Genomic DNA, 21,821 nt, shown 5'->3' with positions numbered 1-21,821 from the left:
TCGCGGTGTTCAAATTTTCACTAAATTGATTTTACCACTATATAACGCTAATATTTTTTTTTAATTGAAATCCACCAATATGTTCACTTGACAGAGTCCTCGAAAATTAATATGTTCACAGTCATAATAATTTATAGGAAGCACTAGAATCTTTAAAATAAAGGGAAATAACGCTTTGATTATAGTTCAATTGATTTTAAATATGAACATAAAGTAAAGATATTCTGAGTTATCCACTAACAATGCAGAAAAATCTGTGTTCTTTCTGAAATCAGACATTTAGCATTCCTTAAGAACAAAAACAATTTTAGGATAAAAATTATGCTCTGTGCCGCTTATACACGTGTATGGCTAATTTGATTTTGATGCATTTGACAGTCATAGTTCTGTTACCAAAGATCTTGTCGGAGCCTTTCCGAGCTTACTAAAGGGGGTATTTACACTTGTTGAAGCTCTCTTGAAGTATAATTACTCCTCCATCTAAGAATAAGGCAAAATGTGTATAAAGTGTGGCACATGAAGAAAAAGTGCAGATATTTCATTGCATTATCCAAGTACATGTATTTATAAGTCATAACCTCCAGAAATTATTAAGAAGACTTAGTTGATATGTGAGAGTATGGAAAATGGCGGGCAAATCCATACAATCTCTATATTACAGATGTTAAAAAAACACCACATCAAGGAAAATAATGTCACCAATTGCCTAATTCTTACACAGAAAGGTACTTAATTCTATTTTGTGTTTAGGTTATACGCTGTTGCATTCGTTACATTTCATCATATCCGTGATTTTTTTTCCTTTTCTTTTTAATATATCAAAGAGGTTAAATGACAGCAAGTTGAAAGGTGCGCGACACAACCAAAAAATTAACAATTTGTGCATGTGCAATTCTTCAGGTTAACGGCAGTTTTTCCTACGAAATTAGTGACAAAAAATTTTGACAGATTTGTTTTAATTAATGTATAAATTTAAGTTTCCTTTATATCTTATTCTTGAAAATTATCTTAAACATTCTACTATGATAAGAATTTTAGTACCAATTTGTACGTTACAATTTCATGTAAATAATTTTATTTTAAAGCGGAGTAAATAAGAGTTGTCACGCTTTGATCTCATTTCAAACCGTGGTTGAATACAGACTACATCATCCATAGGTTTCGAAGTTGGAACCATTTTCATTGTTTTCTCTCCAATTTTTCTGGATTTTTTTTTTGCAAAAGTTTGGCTAAATAATATGTGTATTTTCAAGTGTTCACCCACGGGCAAAAAATAACTGTAACAATAATTCTTTATGAGTCAATTCAGTGAGTAAGTTGATGACGCCATATTCAAATTTCAAAATTTGGACTTTGAATTTTTCATGCTTCCAATCAGAACGCGTATTACTTCTGAAATTAAATGTATGAAAATAGACACAGAACAGGAAGCGAACAAGTACAGTAAATGAGTAAGTACAGTAAATGAATGAGACAAACTTTCTATTGAATGGGAACTGGACATTGGGTGTATGGAGCACTTGGAATTAGGAGACGACATATGGTGAATAGGGCAACGGGGAATGGGGTGTTCATAATGGGGGAATTAGATATTGGGTAATTTGGAATTAGGCAAAGGACAATATGGAATCGGGCATTGGTAGTAGACAATGACACATTGAACATAGTGCAACGTTGTATACATGTATATGTATGTAATAAGAATCGGAATTCAAATGACCCATAATATAGTAGAACTGTACATATCCATTATCAAAAGAATTTTATTATACTTTTAGATGGGTCGTTCATATCGGATAAAATGGATCTTTGTAAGGAAATAAGGTCAAAATTTATTTTGATTACATGTATTGCTTTTTCTGGCTGCGATATTGGTAACCATGGCATCTGAATAAAGACAAATTATTACTGATAATCGATTTTAACAAGTTGTTTGAGTATGCTCTTGAGGAGCACTGCACAGTATTGAAAGAAAAGAAGAAGAGGAAACTTACCTCTGGTATTTTTAAGGCATTCAAAGTAGTGTGAAAAAGCAATAGTCCTATTGTCCACACAATTGTACCACAAACCGTCATACATGTCAACTGGAATTAGAAGGGAAAAGAATACATCTTTATTGATATGACAATTTTAGATATGCACATTTATTACAAATCAGAACAAACTGCAGGGACATTTTGGTCATATTCTAAAACACAACTGGGTACATACATGTACATGTATAAAATGTACTGAATCAGTCAATAATTTCTGAACATGAATTGTATATCATTGACCTCATGTTACACATATTATGTGGTTGGGCGTTATCAATAAAGTTTTATCGATATATGCTATTTGTATGCATGATAGATTAAGACGTAGAGAAAAACAAGAGTTATCTCTCTTTCCATATATATGATACGGATACATGCATAATAAATTGACTTCTGTTCTAAATTCACTTGTTCAACCGAACATACATTATTTATGTGCTTAACTCTGCTAATTTTCTGCAAACTACTATTCAAACCCAAACTACGTCTCTATCGCTTTTTAATAAAATAATAAAACACATTTCTGATTTTGTCAGGCACGGTGACCATGTCGATTTAATATTTAATTACATAAACAAAACATATTGAAATAGAATTAATGTCCATAACTACATCACTGAAACATCGGAATATATCCACAAACGTCCAATAAAGAAAAAATAGCTAGAGTCCTGCCGAATAAATACACTGGCATTACAGTTTATCTAAAAATAAACAAATATCATGATTAATAAGAATGAAATTGACCTCTATATTACATAATTCATAATACTGTAAATATGTCTACACTATGTATGTACGTGGTCACCGCCCAAACTCGATAACTGAAAAAAAATGCGTGATCATCTCCTTTTTACTACCCGCGAAATTCAAACCGGTTCTTTCCCAATGTAGACAATATAAACTACGTAACTGAAAATTACTACGCGTAAAGCACATAAATATATCTACCAAAACCATATTTCATATTTTAGATCACACCATCAAACCTCTTATTCTTTATGGCTATGGAAATTAGGGTGTTATCCAGATTACCGAGATCAAAGAAAAATATTAAACACAAAACTTCGGGTTTCAAAAGTATTGCCAATATCTATTTTATCAGAACTATTGATATTCTAACTCTTGTCTTTAACAGTATTAAAAACTGTTCTGTGTGAGAATCAGGTAATAAGTGGTACAACATTTTTCTTAATTTGGTCCTTTTGCCTAAAAATATTCAATGCATCTAGAAAACAACCGAAAAGCTATTATTATTTTTTTTTAATGAAAGAGTGAAAAAAGTCCCCAGAATTTGGAACATTTATTTTTTTTCAAAAAGATCCCCCGGCTTATAATTTAGTCGGCCGAACGTCAAACTGTAAAATTTAAGTACAGTAAATATAACTTTAAAACTATGTTTTTTTCAGTGTGATCTTTTGATTTGATAGTGAAAATTCTACAATGGCGGTTTCCGATCCTTTGACCACTCCCCTAGGTCCGCCATGCATTGCAATTACCTAGCGTATATTTCAAACTTACATGTACATTTTAAACACCTTCAAGTTCACGATTTCATTAAGAACCTGCCTGACGCATAAACGTTTCTTCTATTGAACTATTGCTTCATAGACGAAATCAGAAAATGTGTGCATGTGAGCAGTGGTGGATCATGGGCGTTCGGAATGAAATTCGCCTTTTTTGGAAAATTTTGTTATTTTGGTACAAAATTTGGGCAAAAAATGAGAAAACAAAGCATGGGACCTTCTTTTGCAAAATCGGTAGATTGGCGTCTTTACTATTTTGTGTTTAGGTTTTACTCCGGTGCATTTGTTGCGTTTCGCCATATCAGTTCCTATTTTTCTTTTGGGGGGTCTGTACTGGGTCCCTTTCTTATGATTGTGCTATTTCAACTATGTTATGTCCCATTTTCTTAAAACGAGTGAACTCCATAGATGATACCGCTTTTGTAATATCTTGACCAAACTCTTCAGACAGTCTCAAGAAGCCCAGAACATCTTCAGGAAGATAATAAAACAAATTCTAGTGTTCACGGATTAATTAGAAAACGGAAGTTCTATCCGTTCTGTAATAAGCTCATACTGCGACAGTCTCTGCTCATGAAGTGTATAGAGAATAATCAGAATGAAATGACTACGACGATCAACCGGAAGTTGATTGTATTTTGTGAGTGCATTATATCAAGTTCTACACAGTTGAAGTCACAATACGACCATAAAAAGTTATTAGCACACAACAGCCAGGAAATTACCTCTCAGCTAACTCGTTATTCCCCGGACGCGTTCGCAGACAAGTTGGTTCTTAATAAAAATCAATATTACAAAAGTGTGAAACTGGGAAATCAGGTGTAATTACGAAAATTAAACAAAGCAGCAATTAAAATCTCACATGTCGTATGCACATTAAATATTAGGCTGAATATCTGTTTTATCATGATTATATACACCAAAAAGGGTTTGAGCTATTCGCAACATTGATATTTTTCATCAGAATCAGAAACTTAGTTTTTTCTTTAAGTTACATTTCACGTTCACAATCAATGATTTTAAAGTATTATAATTAAAAGCCTTTTACGATGTGTAAAATAAAGATATTTTGCTTCATGACCAGGTATACTGATTGGATACAGATCGTCACGCTAACTTGAACATAAACTATAACCAACGGACACAACACGGGCTGAACCATGCCAGTAACCAACCAACACAACTAATCACGGGCTGAACCATGCCACTAACCAACGGACACAACTAACACGGGCTGAACCATGTCACTAACCAACGGACACAACTAACACGGGCTGAACCATGTCACTAACCAACGGACACAACTAAGACGGACTGAACAATGTCACTAACCAACGGACACAACTAACACGGGCTGAACCATGTCACTAACCAACGGACACAACTAACACGGGCTGAACCATGTCACTAACCAACGGTCACAACTAACCACGGGGTGAACTACGTCACTAACCAACGGACACAATTAACCACGGGCTGAACAATGTCACTAACATTTATTATCAAATACCATCTCTAACATAGTCAATAGTTCAACTAGCTGCGCTCTTCATTGTTTTATAAATATGAATAAATTACATCGTATGCCATCCGTGCTGGATTTGTCAGTCTAATTCGACTAATGTCTTTGGCTTTGGGTTCAAGAAATTTTTTGAATATAATGTACAATGTACAACATATTTTTTTCTTCCTATATATTTCATTCTAATGCTGCTGACAAGAGGTCAACTCTCAAATGCGTGTACAGCATACAGTAATTTGGATTATTCATATTAGTATTTTTGCATCTCCTCTCTTACTACCGCTACAAACAGGCCTTCCGAATTATTTGGTAACATATAAGTATTTTTGAACAGGTTGTACGGAAGTTACCTGATAAACGATAGTTTATATGACTTACAAACCATAAACTAAAGCCATAACCCGGTTTGTATATATAACCTGTTAAAAATTGTGTTGAAAGAGTAATCAAGGGAACCAAGGTTATAGCGGTAATCAAAAGAATGTAATCCAGGGACAAAGACCAGACATGGAAAACAGACATTCACAACAAAGATCATAAAGTAACTAAAATCATACATACAAAGTAACAAAAATAAATGAGCAACTCGGACTTCACTAAAAACTGGGAGCATGGACCAGGTGCACCGGTAGGGTAAGCGTCCTCTGCTTTTTTAGAAACACCCGCCGAGTTGCTCATAAAAAGTCAAGTCAAAAAATGTAGTTTCCATCACGTGTAATTGCTTTTAAATTAGCACCGAATTTAAACAACAAAACAACCCTAACGAACTGCAACAAATGGGGTTTATCAAGTTGTCAGTTTGAGACACTGACAGTTACATGTAACCTAGATCCAAAAGTACGTGAAGCAGGTACGGTGCCTTCTGCAAATTACGTAGGTTAGCAGGTACGCTGTTCCATCCATGTACTAGTCTATAAACCGTTTATGTGCGTATTGATGTGCGACACTATAGTTATACATGAAAGCGATATTGTATACTTATAGATCTAATATTTTTACAAAGGCTTCTTAGTAAAAATGCCACATAAATTTAACAATGACGTTTATACTTATTTTTGCATTTGACATTGCATATGTAAAATTGATGCTTCTCTCAGGAGGCATAACTCTTTGAAGAAAGTTCATTAATGTAAATATCACATAGTGAGAGCCGTGAGTAACCAGCCTAGAGTATATTTTGCTTATAGATAAATGCCAGACCGCTCCTGGATTAAACAATTCAAAGTATTGGTGATGTAGATGTCCAATTATATTAAAATTACGACAAGAAAGAGAAGCAGTGGCAATGATACCCATGGCATCGATTACTCGATTACTCACTTGTCAACACCTTGTCTGTACAATTATCAGTGTAATGTGCAGTAACTTTCATTTTGGAGGAGACAGCGTCAATTTTTATTTGAATTTTATATTTATCTAATACAATCACTTAGAAAACGTTACTTCTAAGTTCGTTCCCACATACGGCGCTGAATCTTCAACTGTAATATGAATAGAAATTTAAGATTAAGACGATCAGCGACGTCCTACATTTGTAGATGCTCTGAAACATAAAGGGCTAAAAATCGTTCTGTCGGAAGTGACGTATTTCGGAAATGACGTATGCCTTTAGGAAGTAATTGTTTGAACTTATTACGCAGACGCACAGATTACATAACAGAAAGTCTGATACATGTATTCCCGTCAGTCGAGACTCTAACAATATAACAACAAAGTGATACATTATTTTCAGTCAAAAGTTATTTGATTATAAGTAGCTTCGTCCGCCATTGACAATCATATTCGCAATTCGAAAAACATGGTGCTAACTGGCAAAAGCAGGTAAACAATAAAAAAATTATGTATTGAACGACTAGACTATACCTAATGGCCTTTTGTCCTACAACTGGCGATGAACATTTTATTTTCAAAGCGGTTGTAAACATCGTTTTCATGAGTCATTAGATAGAGAGACTGTTCACTTCCAACAGATGCTACCCTATAGGAATTCCAAAGATAATTATCTATTATCATTAAAATATCGTGCTTATTGAGGAAAGTAATTCATCCGAACGAGAAATAGTAAAGAATTTATGTAGTGATGTTCATTGTGTATTCCACAGTTTTTAAACAGCTGAACACATTACTTTTTGACAGATGACACAGAACATGAATTGACGTAAAATTACTTTAAATTGCACATTAAGAGAGGAATGGCCACTATTTCGGATAACAGAGAACATTATCTTATTTCATTCGAAACTAATCCGGTGTTCAATCATAAGCTACATGCAGACAAGTCATATCCAATTTCATTTTGCAAAAAGCACAGGAGAGTAAAGTCTGCAATCTTATCAACGAAATCTCCGTATTCGTAAAAGGTATGATTAAATATGACACTTAACTTTAAGAAAACTGGTAACAACACAAAATGGAAAATTTTGATAACTATTGCATTGCATTGTTGTACCCCAAGTATGTTACAAAATAAAAATAGATCCTGTTTGAAACGCTTGCAACGGAAGAAATATAACTATTTTAGAGACTAGAGATATGTCATTGTCGTATGCTCTAAGAATTTCCATTATAAAAGGAACTCATATATTTCTGATAGGTTTCTGGCTCATTGTATCTGTTAGATAAAGTCATACCATGTATCTTGTTCTATTTTATTAGTGTCGGGCTCGAATCTATATTTCAGAAAATTTTATGGAAATCTGGAACGATTCCGCACCTAAGAGCCTGCATGACATTGTATAAAACCAACTCATACATGTACAAGATCGAATTAATTAGTTTCCTGGAACTCTAGGCTTACAATAAGGTAATTTGATATTTATTGATATACAACTCTACTATTGGAATCAAAAGAAACTGTGCACACATTTTGTATTTAATCATTTCAAGACGGTTTTTTCTCAATATCTTTAACAAATTAATGTCTTATTCCTCTTTTCAAAACATCACAACTCAAGTTTTTATGATTCGGAATCGAAAAACAAATTTTCTTGACAAAAAAGATAGGTAGTCAAAGAGTAATCAAGGGAACCAAGGTTATAGCGGTAATCAAAAACATGTAATCCAGGGACAAAGACCAGACATGGAAAACCGACATACACAACAAAGAACATAAGCTAACTAAAATCATACATAAAAATTAACAAATGCAAATGAGCAACCCGGACTCCATTAAAAACTGGGAGCATAGACCATGTGCACCGGTAGGGTAAGCGTCCTCTGCTTTTCTTAAAACACCCGCCGAGTTGCTCATAAAAAGTCAAATCAAGACGAAAGAGGAAAGAAAAACTATGACACATTGAATAAATCAGTTTTCATGGCGCAGATGGATACACCGTAACGATTTCGAGTTCATAACCCTGCTACAGAAGCATACTTGTTAGAATTCTAGCGCGATACAAAAAGTCTGCGTTGTCTCGGCAAGCTCTGGCATAAAGTACATTTGTATGAGTTGAACAAATCAGTTCTCATGACGCAGATGGATACACCGTAACGATTTCGAGTTCATAACCCTGCTACAGAAGCCTACTTGTTAGAATTCTAGCGCGATACAAAAAGTCTGCGTTGTCTCGGAAAGCTCTGGCATAAAGTACATTTGTATGAGTTGTGATATGAACACTCCATATACGTGATGCTGAAGGGATGTTGCCACAGACGAAAGGAAAGTTGATAGCAATATAACCCTGCTCCAGAAGACTCTTGGTCAGAATTCTAGCGCGATACAGAAGTCTGCGTAGTCTCGGCAAGCTCGAGTTGAGTTGTGAAAAGAATTAATTAACAAATCTGATCTTGAAAAAAATGAGTATATCTTTAAGTATCGGGTAGTGTTTATGATTTCCGGCGAGAACATTTTTTCATCATTCTGTGGGGTGTTTATACTATGAATTCTGCAATAAAAAATCGACCTTTTTCAGTTCAAAGGCGTATTTTTGAATATCGGAAAATTGAATTTTTTTCAATTTTTGCCGAAAAAAGTATCTACATTACCTTGGCATTGTGTAAACTCCGCAATTTTATGCGAATTTCAAGTTTTTTTACCACTGAGTTCAAACGGGAATGCAAAGTAGAAGTCCATTTGTGTAGATAAAACAAAATAAGAGCTATGCCTGTAAGGTAAGACGACGTGAAATCGAGCTTAAGTTTTACTATAAGCAAACGGCTGTACCAAAAGTTTTGCCATATTGATTTATTTTTGTAGTTATACTAAGGATGTTAAGGACAATCTTAAACAGATTTGTCCGAATTAAAAGTACAGGTGTCAATTTCACAAAAAGTCGTAAGTGTAAAGTGACTTTTTGTGAAATTGACACCATCTGTTGGAAATGTATACATGTCTGTCGTTTTTACTTTGATTTTAGTTAACTTACAGTTTATATCGTAGAGCTGAAGAGATAGGTGGTGATTTTATGCATACTAAAATAGTATACCCGTAATTCATATGATTTTTCCGTGAAATTTAAAGTTAATTTCAAATGAAAGCTCGATTCCCTCGAATTTCATTTGAACTTCCTCACAAATTTATTTGTTTAGCATGCTTAATATCCAATTCAATTCATGTGAACAAATATTTTGCTTCTGTACAGTAAATAATTATCTAGAATTTGATGGATTCTTGTTATTCATAAATCACCCTTATCTGATTTTATATATAAAAAATGCAACTTAGTTACCTTCATACACAGTGTTTTATAAATCAAATAGATATTGAATGGATTCTTATTGCATTGGTAGGACATTTTTGTTTTCATTGCCTCTTTAGGTCCTATGTAATATTTATATCATACAAAAGGTCTGTATGCCAAAGATGTTTTAATCGAAAATGGATGACTCAAAAAAATGATGTAAAAGTTCTCTAACAATGCAAACAAAATATTACACAAGAAAGAGTTATCTCTCTTTTTTAATGCTATCTATTTATTTCTCTTTAATCGATGCAGTCAATTAATTATGGTGATGCATTCATGATATTTTTTTAGACAACAACTGTCTGGTGCTCTTTATTCTTTCTGTCTATCAAATTCCACTAAATTGTTAAATCTTGGCGTTCTTTGGCACTCACTATCATATTATGGATATTTACTACATCCAATTAATTTTTCTATGATTTTTATTTATTTTTTTTCTAGAAAGGTTTTTAAAATTTCGTTCTATGTTTTTTGGGGATTGCACCTCTTTCCTTTTCGTGGTATTTGTCCATTGTCTTGCGTGTTTTTTATCTTGACTTCCGGATGTGAATATCGTTTTAACCTTGATTGCCCTTCATTGAACTTTTGTTGAGTAACCATGAACATAAGTCTTAGCCTACAAATTTTGCGACAAATATTCGAACTTATAATTTAATACGGACAGCAAAAAGGACCTCCGAGGATATAGTGAATTTCTTTAAAAAAAATCAAAATATCTAGATTCCCATTTCTACTTTATCAACGTGGATGTAATCGACATTGAAGGATTCATCACCACGTTAAGATTAAAACTTACTAGAACATGTTTTGAATTGAGGAGTGACTTCAGCAGAATAGTTAATGATTATTCATCTGATTCTGAATAACAAGTAATTCTAATTCTACAAAGAAGAAACCACGCAATGAGACAGTCCTCGGAGACATGTACAATTAACAAATACGTTTCTATGCTACATAAAGGAAGTAGGTGGCATGGCGACATGAAAACTGTGGATTTGAATTCCTTATCGCATTTTTGATACTTTCAGGTAGTTCAATTATTAAACAGGAAATGCGTTGTCAAATCCACATCAAACCATTTTTTTTCTTTTGAAACAAATAATTCATGTATGCACTTTATTCAAATTGAGAAATATAAATTTAACATTTAAGGTACATGTTAATTTTGATATAACAAACCAGAGAATTGCCAATAACGACATCAATAAAATTTGCTACAGGTTTAATTAATGGACAAAATACAATTCTTGGTGCTCAAAAAACTAAACTATCTTGATTTGTTACAAAGTATGCCAATCATTGGTACTGTATTTACAACCATTTATATTTTAGTAAAATTTTGATTTGAAACAAGCTATCCAATAGGGTAGTAAATTTAGGTAGCCATTGTTATTTTGTATAATATTTTTGTTTAAAAAAAAAAATGGTATAGAAAATTTGAAATTGCGTTCAAAAAAACTTTATCGAAAATTTGAAATTGTGTGCCATGTGTTATTTCTTTGAAAGAAACGTAGAAACTTAGAAGTAAAATTTTATTGCGTCGGCTATCTTTTTTTAAAGATAGTACTTGTTTAATGTGATGTCATAAACGTCGATTGGTCCACAGTCGGTGATTCATATAATCAATCATGACTAAGTAACGTTTTGAATCAGAATCAATCCTTTCTCTTGAATTACCCCGAACTTAAATATAAGTAATGCGTAACAAAATAGGAGACTGCTAAAACCAGATTACATTGTATAACGTACTTATAATTATATTTGTCAATATGTTAAAAAGTGTGCTATAGACAAAATTTTACACTTCATCCAGGCATCACACCGATCATAGCAAAGGATTTTATACGTATTTATTATAGAAACCACTTGACATATGACAAGCAATTTCAAATTTTCAATACCGTTTTTTTTCTAATGCCACTAAATTATCAGTATATATTATACTTCATATTAAATTCTAGAAAATTGATTGGATAAAATGATAAGTGGTATTCCAGTATACCACCCTTCCTTTGAGTATACCACCCTTCCTTCCAGTATACCACCCGCTCCTACCGGAAATTTATCTTGACCTTACCGTTACGCAGTCCGGTATTACTGTCCATTTTCTAATTTCCGTCTAAAACAAAGACACCGGACGACTATTTTAAGGATGGTTTTGTAGAGGAAAAAAAAACACTTCACAATGAGAAATATTAAGTCAATGGATCTTTTGATATTTGTTTATCAATAGAAGGGTGGTATACTGGTTAAAACGGTATTCAGTATAATATAACACTACTGCCTGCAGTTGAGGTTGGTATACTGGACCACCACACTCAGGAAAGAAGATCGCCCTCGACGTCTTCCTTCGTGTGGTAATCCAATATACCACCCTCAATTGCAGGCAGTATGTGTATATTGTCCAGTCGGGAAACAGAATTACGTCCCTAGGGTCAAAGGGTAAAAAGCGAAACTAAGTATAGCGACTGCGTCGGAAAAAAAACGAAATTATCAATATGAAGACATCTGTCTATGGATTGACCTATTACTCTGATATGTCTACGTTCCTTTATCCCCATCGATTAGCTATTAACCTACAACCGTCAACTCCCTGTTTTCATTCAAGCTGTGACAATCAATGGATTTAAGCCATACATACCATTACATTAAACCATGTAACCTGTAGATATATTATATATCGTTTCTTTCTGATCTTAAAAGAAGACTTGAATCAATCAAATTCATGTTGGAAATCGGGATGGGTGAAAAGGGTATTATACAGGGACTGCACGTCAGTGGCGTCATATATGTGTTAGGGGCCTGAAATATGAGTGAAAATTGTTCTGTCTGTTTGGTAATGGAAATAATTTCTCATTTTTTAATTCAAAAATTGGTTATAGGACTTGTATTTTTCTAGATTTATTTTTACTCTTAAATTTTCTCTTGAATGCGTTCATAACCGATCACCGCTTTGAGTTTAGTTTACTACTTCAGGGTATATACATAGTTATCGGAATTTCTCATTTTTTGCTGTAACTAAACTTATTAGTGTGAAAATTGTTTTATCGATATTTATGTATTAACGTTTTTATTTGAAATTATTGTAGTTTTTAATCTATATTAACAAACATAACAATCACTTTCCAAACTGTTCTCTTAAATTCACATAGTCCCGTGGCAAGGCTTACATGCATCAGTCCTATTGATACGAAATATCTAATTCTTGAGGAAAATCCAAAAATGGTAAGTTCGAAATCGTAGATCTGACATACTAATTCAGGTTGATAAGTTTTTTGCAAGATGGCAGAAAATATGATTCCAGTGCATGAACACAATGACGTTTAAAGGAAACATCTGACACTTCGGACCAAGATTCAAGGTAGCTCGGACAACAGGAACCATCGATAGGTTTTCAGATTTCAGCTGTCTCATATCTTTATAACAATTTACAATTCATGTTCTTCCCAGGTAACGTTTCATGATTTTTTTTTTGCTAATACAGAACTATTTTCATCGTATTATATAAATCAACCTTGGCATTAATGTTCTGTAGAGCATTTTTAAGTACGCATGAAAAACATGTGGAAGCCTGAAACTTTCGAATTTCTTCAAGTAAGTCTGTATGACTTACCAATATCGAAAGAGTAATCAAGGGAACCAAGGTTATAGCGGTAATCAAAGAGTAATCAAGGGAACCAAGGTTATAGAGGTAATCAAAGAGTAATCAAGAGAACCAAGGTTATAGCGGTAATCAAAGAGTAATCAAGAGAACCAAGGTTATAGCGGTAATCAAAAGAATGTAATCCAGGGACAAAGACCAGACATGGAAAACAGACATACACAACAAAGAACATAAAGTAACTAAAATGATACATACAAAGTAACAAAAGCAAATGAGCAACTCAGACTCCACTAAAACTGGGAAATAAGCAGAATTTGTTTTTATTTTTGTAAACGCATTGCCAACAGTTAATACTTACCATAACTAACAAAAAGTAAACTTTGCTGTTTTCAATGGACGTTATCACGGGAACCATGACATTATAAATTAAAGCTTTGAATAGTTTGATAACTTAATAATAAGTATACAGCCAATTTTTATAAATAGTCACATCCCTGTTTTCACATTCTAGGGTATTACAAGTGTCTACAGTGGTTTCAAAACATAGTCACTTTTTTAGTTTAATTTATACAATATGAAATACCAAACAGTACGAAAATGCACCTCCAAATATCTGTATACTTTCAAAAGTAGATAAAACTGTCCTTGCACAAGAACATTATTGAAAACTGCAGTATTATTGTTTTGGTTTTGAGAAATGTGAAGAAAAAATGGTAACTATGGTAAATTTCTAGAAAATTGATTTTTTTTTTGTGGTTTTCAACGGAGCATTTCATTCATACTTATTATTTTTTTTTTTTATCAATTGAAGTAAATTGAACAGTTACTGTTAAAGAATTAAATAGAAGATTTTAAACTTCAGAGACAAATTTTCTTATTTCAAGGTCAATAAAAAGGCTAATATCAAAATTTTAGTTTTTATAAACATACATTTTTCTCGTGTTTCAACACGAAATATTCCAAAATTCATATTTTCGTCTTTTTTTTGCTATGTAACATGTAAAGTAAACACTTATTTATGGGTGCAGTTTTTGTAATTGTAAATTGAAATTTGCTCATAATAACATTTTTTTTATGCCTAAATGACCATTATAGAAAGGTATTTGTAGACCCCTTTTTGACCAAGAATTTCAACAGCAGTATAACAACTATGACAAATAATTATATATGATGTTAAAATGTAGGTGTTGAAAAATACAGAACAAATTCATTTTATAAATCTATTAATTGTTCCTATGACAACAGAAAATTGAAAATAGCACAAAATAGCCATTTAAGCAGTAGATTGAAATTACTTGCTTCCAGTTTTTAGTAGGGTCCGTGTTGCTCATTGTTTCTATCTATTTTAGTTGTTTTATGTTCTTTGTTGCGTGTGTCCGTTTTCCGTGTCTAGTCTTTCTCCCTGTCTCCCTGGGTTACATTACTTTGATTTCTGCAACAATGTAGAATCTTGGTCCTTTGATTACCACGGTAACAGAGTTGCAAATATAAAAGTTGTAATTGTTTTCCCAATTTACATACCAGAATTACTTCAGTAAAAGCAAGGAAATATAAACACTAGTATTTTCCTATTTTTTTTTTATCCTTACTGAGAATTGCCCAAAATTAGCTTTGAGGTGAAGTTTTAATAGACATGATTTTATAGTTTCATTCAATAGTGAACCAACAGACTTTAGTTGCATATTTTTTGCATCATCGGAAATATTTTGCTACCATTTTACAAAAAATCAACTTACTTTAGACATGATCATTGATGTTTACAGTGAGTAATACATCTGAAGTTGAATTATTCATGTTCCACGTCACTGCTATTAGGATATTTATTGTGAGACCACGCCCACAAATATGAAATTACTATAAGGACAACGACGTAAAATGGACTAAAGGTCTATCAGAAATCCTTGCTATGGAAACATTCTATCAACAATGAAAGCTAACATAAACATTTTTTTTTAAATTATGGAGATAACCATTTTTATCAATGAATTAGTAACAACATGTGAAAGACAGTGTGACTCTTTCAAAAATCAATCTACAACAAGTCATTTAGATTTTGTGAGTTCATTTTCAGTGTGACATAAAGGTGCTTACCGTAAAAATATTGATATCATAAATACGTAAATTAATTAGTTATATTACTTAAAGCGCTTGTCTGTCAGTGCAATTTCGTTTGATTGGACAGATGTGCAAATGCTAAGTATAGTTCTGTAAAAAAATATTTGTATTCGGAATTTCTTTACTTGCTGGGAACTTTCATTCGCACAAATTGAAAAAAAAATCTATCTATATATATTGTTTCTGCTTTATCCCTCGGTCATAAGTACAGCTGGAACTTCTACTTTTCTTAAACGAAGAATCGACTAGCAAGCAACACACACAAAACCAAATATCTGTACTTGCCTAGGCCTGGTCGTTAAATGCAGACAATTTTACAAATAACTGCACAAATTTTGAATAGACGTGAAATTTCGTAGTGATATGAAGTTGTACGTGTTGTTAAACTAGTCATCCCCACTCTTACTGGAAGTTGATGTCGAACAGCAACCAAAATTGCTTACAACAAATGTCCCTTCGATGTGGATCGTTATGGTGTATCCATCAGCACAATGAAAACTGATTTATTCAACGGGTCATAGTTTTCCTTTCCTCGTTTGTCTACCCCGGACTTGACTTTTTATGAGCAACTCGGCGGGTGTTTCTAGAAAAGCAGAGGACGCTTACCCTACCGGTGCACCTGGTCCATGCTCCCAGTTTTTAGTGGAGTCCGAGTTGCTCATTTACTTTTGTTACTTTGTATGTATGATTTTAGTTACTTTATGTTCTTTGTTGTGTATGTCTGATTTCCATGTCTGGTCTTTGTTCCAGGATTACATTCTTTTGATTACCGCTATAACCTTGGTTCCATTGATTACTCTTCCACATAAGACAATTTTCACAAATGCAATAACTCCATTCATAAGGAGCCAGGATTTTTCTTATAGTGGAAATTTGCAAGGTCACACGGAACAGGAAGTAGATCTTATAAAGCATCATGAATCGATTACAACGCATGCACATCTACATAAAGTCACACCAAATTTAAAATCAATCCATTTACCTTGAGCTGGAATAATTGCGACGAAATGCAGACGGAATGACAGGAAACATGAAGGACTGGATGACAAACGGTTAATGTGATTCCAATATACAATCTAACCGTTTAGTGGGGCACAATAATTAACAAGATTGTATTTGTCGATCGCTACTTTAGTGCTCAAAATAATAAAAATATCATTACTGTGTTGCGATTGTACACATATTTCAAGAGATTTAAAATAAATTGTTCATGAGAAGTACTCAAAATAAAACACTTCGAAAAAGAAACCAAAATCCAGCACCGTGAACTCACCAAGTTCAAAATAAGGAATGCAAGTTAGTGTTTTGCAGCTTTTGAATTTCGTAAAACTGTAATTTGTGGTAAATAATTTATGATATAAATCGCATCAGAAAACTGAATACTTATATTGTCTCGCAGACAAGTCGTGGGTGAAAGTGCATTATAGTATTATTATCTTTCTCATACACGTAAGACATTTAATTTTACAAGCTCATTTGAATACATCATTTTCCACAAAAGAATACAAATAACATATCGCACCCAATATAACCGATTAGGTCTACGTCATTTGGTTCATCCACGAAAACAAACAAGCATATGTCTGTCAACAGATGCTAATAATCGAAGTATATAGAAAATATTTAGGTGGGCGTTCCTAATATGATGGTTTATAATTGTGTTGGATTGCTATAATGTGTTTACACTGAATTCTGAAGGTTCATAAAGTAATTTTATTGATTGAATGATTGATTGATTGTTGGGGTTTAACGTCCGAGCAGCAATACTTCAGCTATATTCAGACGATGAACATGAAGTGGATGATAAAATGAACATGAAATAAAGAAATGAAAAATGGGATGGGACACAAAGATAATGGGGTCGAGAAATTTTGATTGCCACTGGAAATAGGTATAGGTGGGTAGGGTCGGGCAATGTAGCCTCCTGTGGCGGAGCCCTATGGTTCCTACTCCGGGAGAATACCACAGTAGATATTCTTAAACGTGCGAGGAACGTGGCATCTTTCCCAACACGGTGCACCACTATGGTTTCCGATCAAGTTTTCCGTATTATAGCCTGACAACCCCAGCATGTAACCTGCCAGGGATACCCCATTCTACCACCTGGGGCACACAACCCAGTTGCTCAGTGGGCAGAGCGCCCTAGCCCCCGGCTAGGGTTCTGAGCACTATTTAGTCGCCTTTTTACGACAAGCTTAGCGCTGCTGCAGGCCTATTCTTTTGACACCCGGAACAAAGTTGACATTGAAAGAACACGCACGTTTCTGGTGGCAGTTTTGAACATTAGAAATGCATTTTGATTGAGTGAAAGTGATTTTACGTGGTTTCTGTAGATACAAAGTAACTTATGCATTTTTGGACAAAAAACGTTTGATCAATCGAAGACGCCCGATTTTGTGATAGTCCGTCCGACTCAATGAACCGGACTTCAATGGATTAGTTAGCCAGCAGGTAAGCATGGTCACCCACTCAGACACATGAACCAAACTCCGAGCCATTGACCCATCACTCTATCTTCTAAATGCCACATGCTTGTCATGCTATGTGATGGTACGGTTTTGCCGCGGATCGACCCACACTAGCGGCGAGTATGCTACGACTAGATCAAGGAGATACATGTTGTCCTTAAAGACTTGACAAAGACAGGACATTAATTGACAGTACCTGAAAAAAAGACTTACTGACATTAAGCTTTTTACAACTGTCAAGTCAAAATGTAGCAAGGTACGAGCAGTGAAAAACTAGATCAAACGTGAAATTGGTAATGAGTTCAGTATTTGAAACAAATCAAGGATAATCTAAGTGTTAGATATCATGTAGATGTAATTTATATTGTTGGATATGATTGTAGTTACGTAGTTGTTAATTCAAACAACAACTAAATACCACAGTACCTGATTGATCAAAACTATAAAAGGTTTATTTTTTATCTAAAATACACAATTCGATCATTTCAAGGAAAACCTTGTCCCAAAATTAAATGAAAATTCTAAATGCGTATTGCTGATCTATACTTGCAATTAATATTTTTTTCAGACATACAACAAAATAGAGGATATCATACCTATACAATGCAGCCAGGAAACAAAACTATTAGATTTACGTTTTCTTAGTAGCTATATAATGCTACAAATTACACTTGAACTTAGGTTTTTTTCTTCATAAGGCACGCGTAAGTATTGAAGATAAGTTTCGAAATTTAATCCTTTACTATAATGTTCAACAACTTTTTTGCGCTCATTGAAAAATTCTATTGGAACAATGAGAAAGTACCAATAATTTGTAGCAATTTGACTTTAACAATGGATAGAAGCTCATATTGTTTTCAATTTAAAAACTCTGGTAGCATGGCATATCCATTGTAGATTAGTGAATTTGCACGTGCTATTAGGCATTATCATTTTCAGCCATCAACTATTTTAAAACATCTTTATGTGAAAGTATTTATCTTACACAATGCAAATTTATGTTCGATACGATGTTATGGATTGCTAGAAAAAAACGTATTCAGTTAACAGTATATAAATTAATTTGAGATAAATACTGTAATCTGATTGGTTTAAATAATATTGTTACATCTCACTGGATAAAAAATATTGACACGCCCTTATTCAGTTAAATTCAGAGCTACTTTTCTCATGTTTAAAGATGAAACTATGTTTTAAAATTAATTTATATGAATTGGTGATGATAAAAATTTTGTCTATTGAAAAATGCACGCCATAAACAATATGCACATGGAAAATTTATATTATTTTTCAATAGACAAATTTTTTATCATCGCCAATTCTTGAATCAAATTGACCATAGAAATAACCAAACATGGATAGTCTTGTTGATACCATGAGGCGAACGAACTTAATATCAATAACATTGCTATTAGAAAAAAAAAATAGCTTGTTATATGAAGAGATGCTCCACTTTATATGTTCTTCTTCGGGAAAATAGATACATTTATAATATACCGTTACTTTAGTTGCGTTAAAATGATGAGCTCCTGTTGTTATAGAATCATAAAAATATAGCATAGAAAGCAAAAGAATAATCATGGGACCAAGATTCTGGCGGAAATCAAACGAATGTAATCCAGGGAAAAAGACTAAACATGGGAAACAGTGACACACAACAAAAAACATAAAGTAACTAATATCATACATACAAAGTAACACAAGCAAATTAATGTAATCCAGGGAAAAGACTAGACATGGAAAAGAGACATACACAACAAAGAACAAAACGTAACTAAAATCATACATACAAAGTAACAATAGCAAATGAATGTAATCCAGGGAAAAAGATTAGACATGGGAAGCAGACATACACAACAAATAATATAAAGTAACTAAAATAATATATACAATGTAACAAAAGTAAATGAGCAAACGAGTTTCTCATTAAAGTCATGTGGTGGCAGACGAAAGAGAAAATGAAAACACGTTGAACAAATCAGACTTTTTTATGGTGCAGATGAGTACACCATTATGATCCACTACTTCATGATGATGACCATAAAACTTCTGTAGTTTTGATTTCAATCTTGTAGCAACAAAGAACATAAAGCAACCAAAATAACAAAAGTAAATGAATAACTCGAACTCTATCAAAATTGGGAGGATGGTGCGTTCACTCGCCGAGTTACTCGTAAAAGTCAAGTCCAGTGTATACGAAAGAGGAAAGGAAAACTATTACACGCTTGACAAATCAGTTAGGAAATACTAGTAATTGCATTGTGAAACATGAATTTGGCAACGTGTTTGAATTATTTACATAGTTACTTTGTATGTATGATTTAGTTATTTATGTTCTTTGTTGTGTATGTCTGTTTTCCATGTCTGGTCTTTGTCACTGGATTTCTTTCTTTTGATTACCGCTATTACCTTGGTTCCCTTGATTACTCTTCCATGTATGTAAACAGATAATTTACAGTCAATCCTTATTTTGTTACGTAAATTCATACAAAAAAACTAAAAAAACGATGTAACATTGTACAATGCATTTGATTGGACACCATTCAAGGTAAAAAGTATATAATGCTCGCAAAACCAGTGGAGTCACTGCATAATATGAAAAAGGCACGTTTTATTGTATAACCGCTCTTTCATGAAAGAAAAATAACTCTTACAGACAAGCATTCAGAAATGCAGCACAGGAATACCACGCAGTGCTTAATAAGAAAAAAAGCTATCCCCCGGAAAGGGAGAATACGGTTTCCCTAAATGTCAGTGTAATTACACTAATACAATGAATTAGTAGCATGGCTTTGAGTCTTTTGACTAGAAAAGCTAAATTAATATAAAGATCGTCATTAAGTACATCCTTTGTTGTAGTACCATGTAATGAGATCCATCATGCGATTGCAATATCAAAATATAGCAATGAATTAGATCAATCCATACCAGCAGATCAAGTACAGTTGCACGAAGTTAACAAGTCTTTGGCAGGTAACCAAAATGGATTCATTGATTGATTCTGGCTTGACGCCCTCTGGAAGATTTTTTATGCATTTCAGGAGGGGAGGGAAAAGTTAATCACACAGACCGTACATTGTACTAGTGCGACATGTGACCGGATCTGTTTTGTGCTTGCTCACAGAAACAACTATCCGACGAAAAGCATGCCATCCCACTCGGGCAACTCATTCTGACTCTTAAGTTAAGTTGTCACTATGTTTAGGGAAGAAGCACTACAGTACCTGAACCGATCCGTGCAACAAAATTGAGATTGGTCATCGATCACCGATCAGTTTCCGGTCAGTCATCGATCCGTCAAACCGATCCATCCGGTGATCGCATCACGTGACCACAGAGCGGTCACTATATTTTATGGTTTTTTGTTGTTTTCTTTGTCAATTTTACACATATTTAAATAATGTAATAGAATTAAACATCAATTTATACTTTAATTTTACATTTCTTTTATTGCAAGCAGATCTTACGTCATTTTACATAACAATACTGCGATCAGATCGGTCACCGGTCATCGGTCATCGATCCGTCAGCGATCAATTAGTCAACGGTCATCGATCCGTCAAATCGTTGCGCGAATCTGTTCAAGGAATGTAACTATCAATTTATCTACGCTGTTACTCGACCGGATATGACACCCATAGCCTTTCGCACTCAAGGCGAGCACGCTACAGGAATGATGGTAATAAAGTATTATTGCGTAAGGTTTTCTAAATTGGCCCGAGGCGTAGCCACTCCCAATATTTCTAGCCGAGGACCAATAACTCAGCCAATATGGAAAACCTTACGCAATTCTACCTTTACTGACTAACTAGTCTAATGCGCTAGGGCATTATGGATTTTAACCAGTCCAATGTGACGTATTGGACGG

At 33.7% G+C, this 21,821-nt stretch overlaps 1 protein-coding gene across 1 annotated transcript in view; it reads right to left on the bottom strand.

Moving 5' to 3' along the window:
* LOC148600992 (uncharacterized) overlaps positions 1–21,821 on the bottom strand; it is a 40,765-nt gene that overhangs the window by 8,036 nt on the left and 10,908 nt on the right. Inside the window, exon 2 of the mRNA XM_088554234.1 lies at positions 1,995–2,084. Within this exon, the coding sequence (XP_088410360.1) occupies positions 1,995–2,084 (90 nt within the window). The remainder of the gene's footprint in view (positions 1–1,994; positions 2,085–21,821) is intronic.

The sequence above is a fragment of the Perna viridis genome, chromosome 12, assembly GCF_037379345.1.
Source record: "Perna viridis isolate PV_CMFRI_1.1 ecotype Kerala chromosome 12, ASM3737934v1, whole genome shotgun sequence".
Classification (NCBI taxonomy): domain Eukaryota; kingdom Metazoa; phylum Mollusca; class Bivalvia; order Mytilida; family Mytilidae; genus Perna; species Perna viridis.
This window is presented reverse-complemented; position numbering and strand designations above follow the sequence as displayed.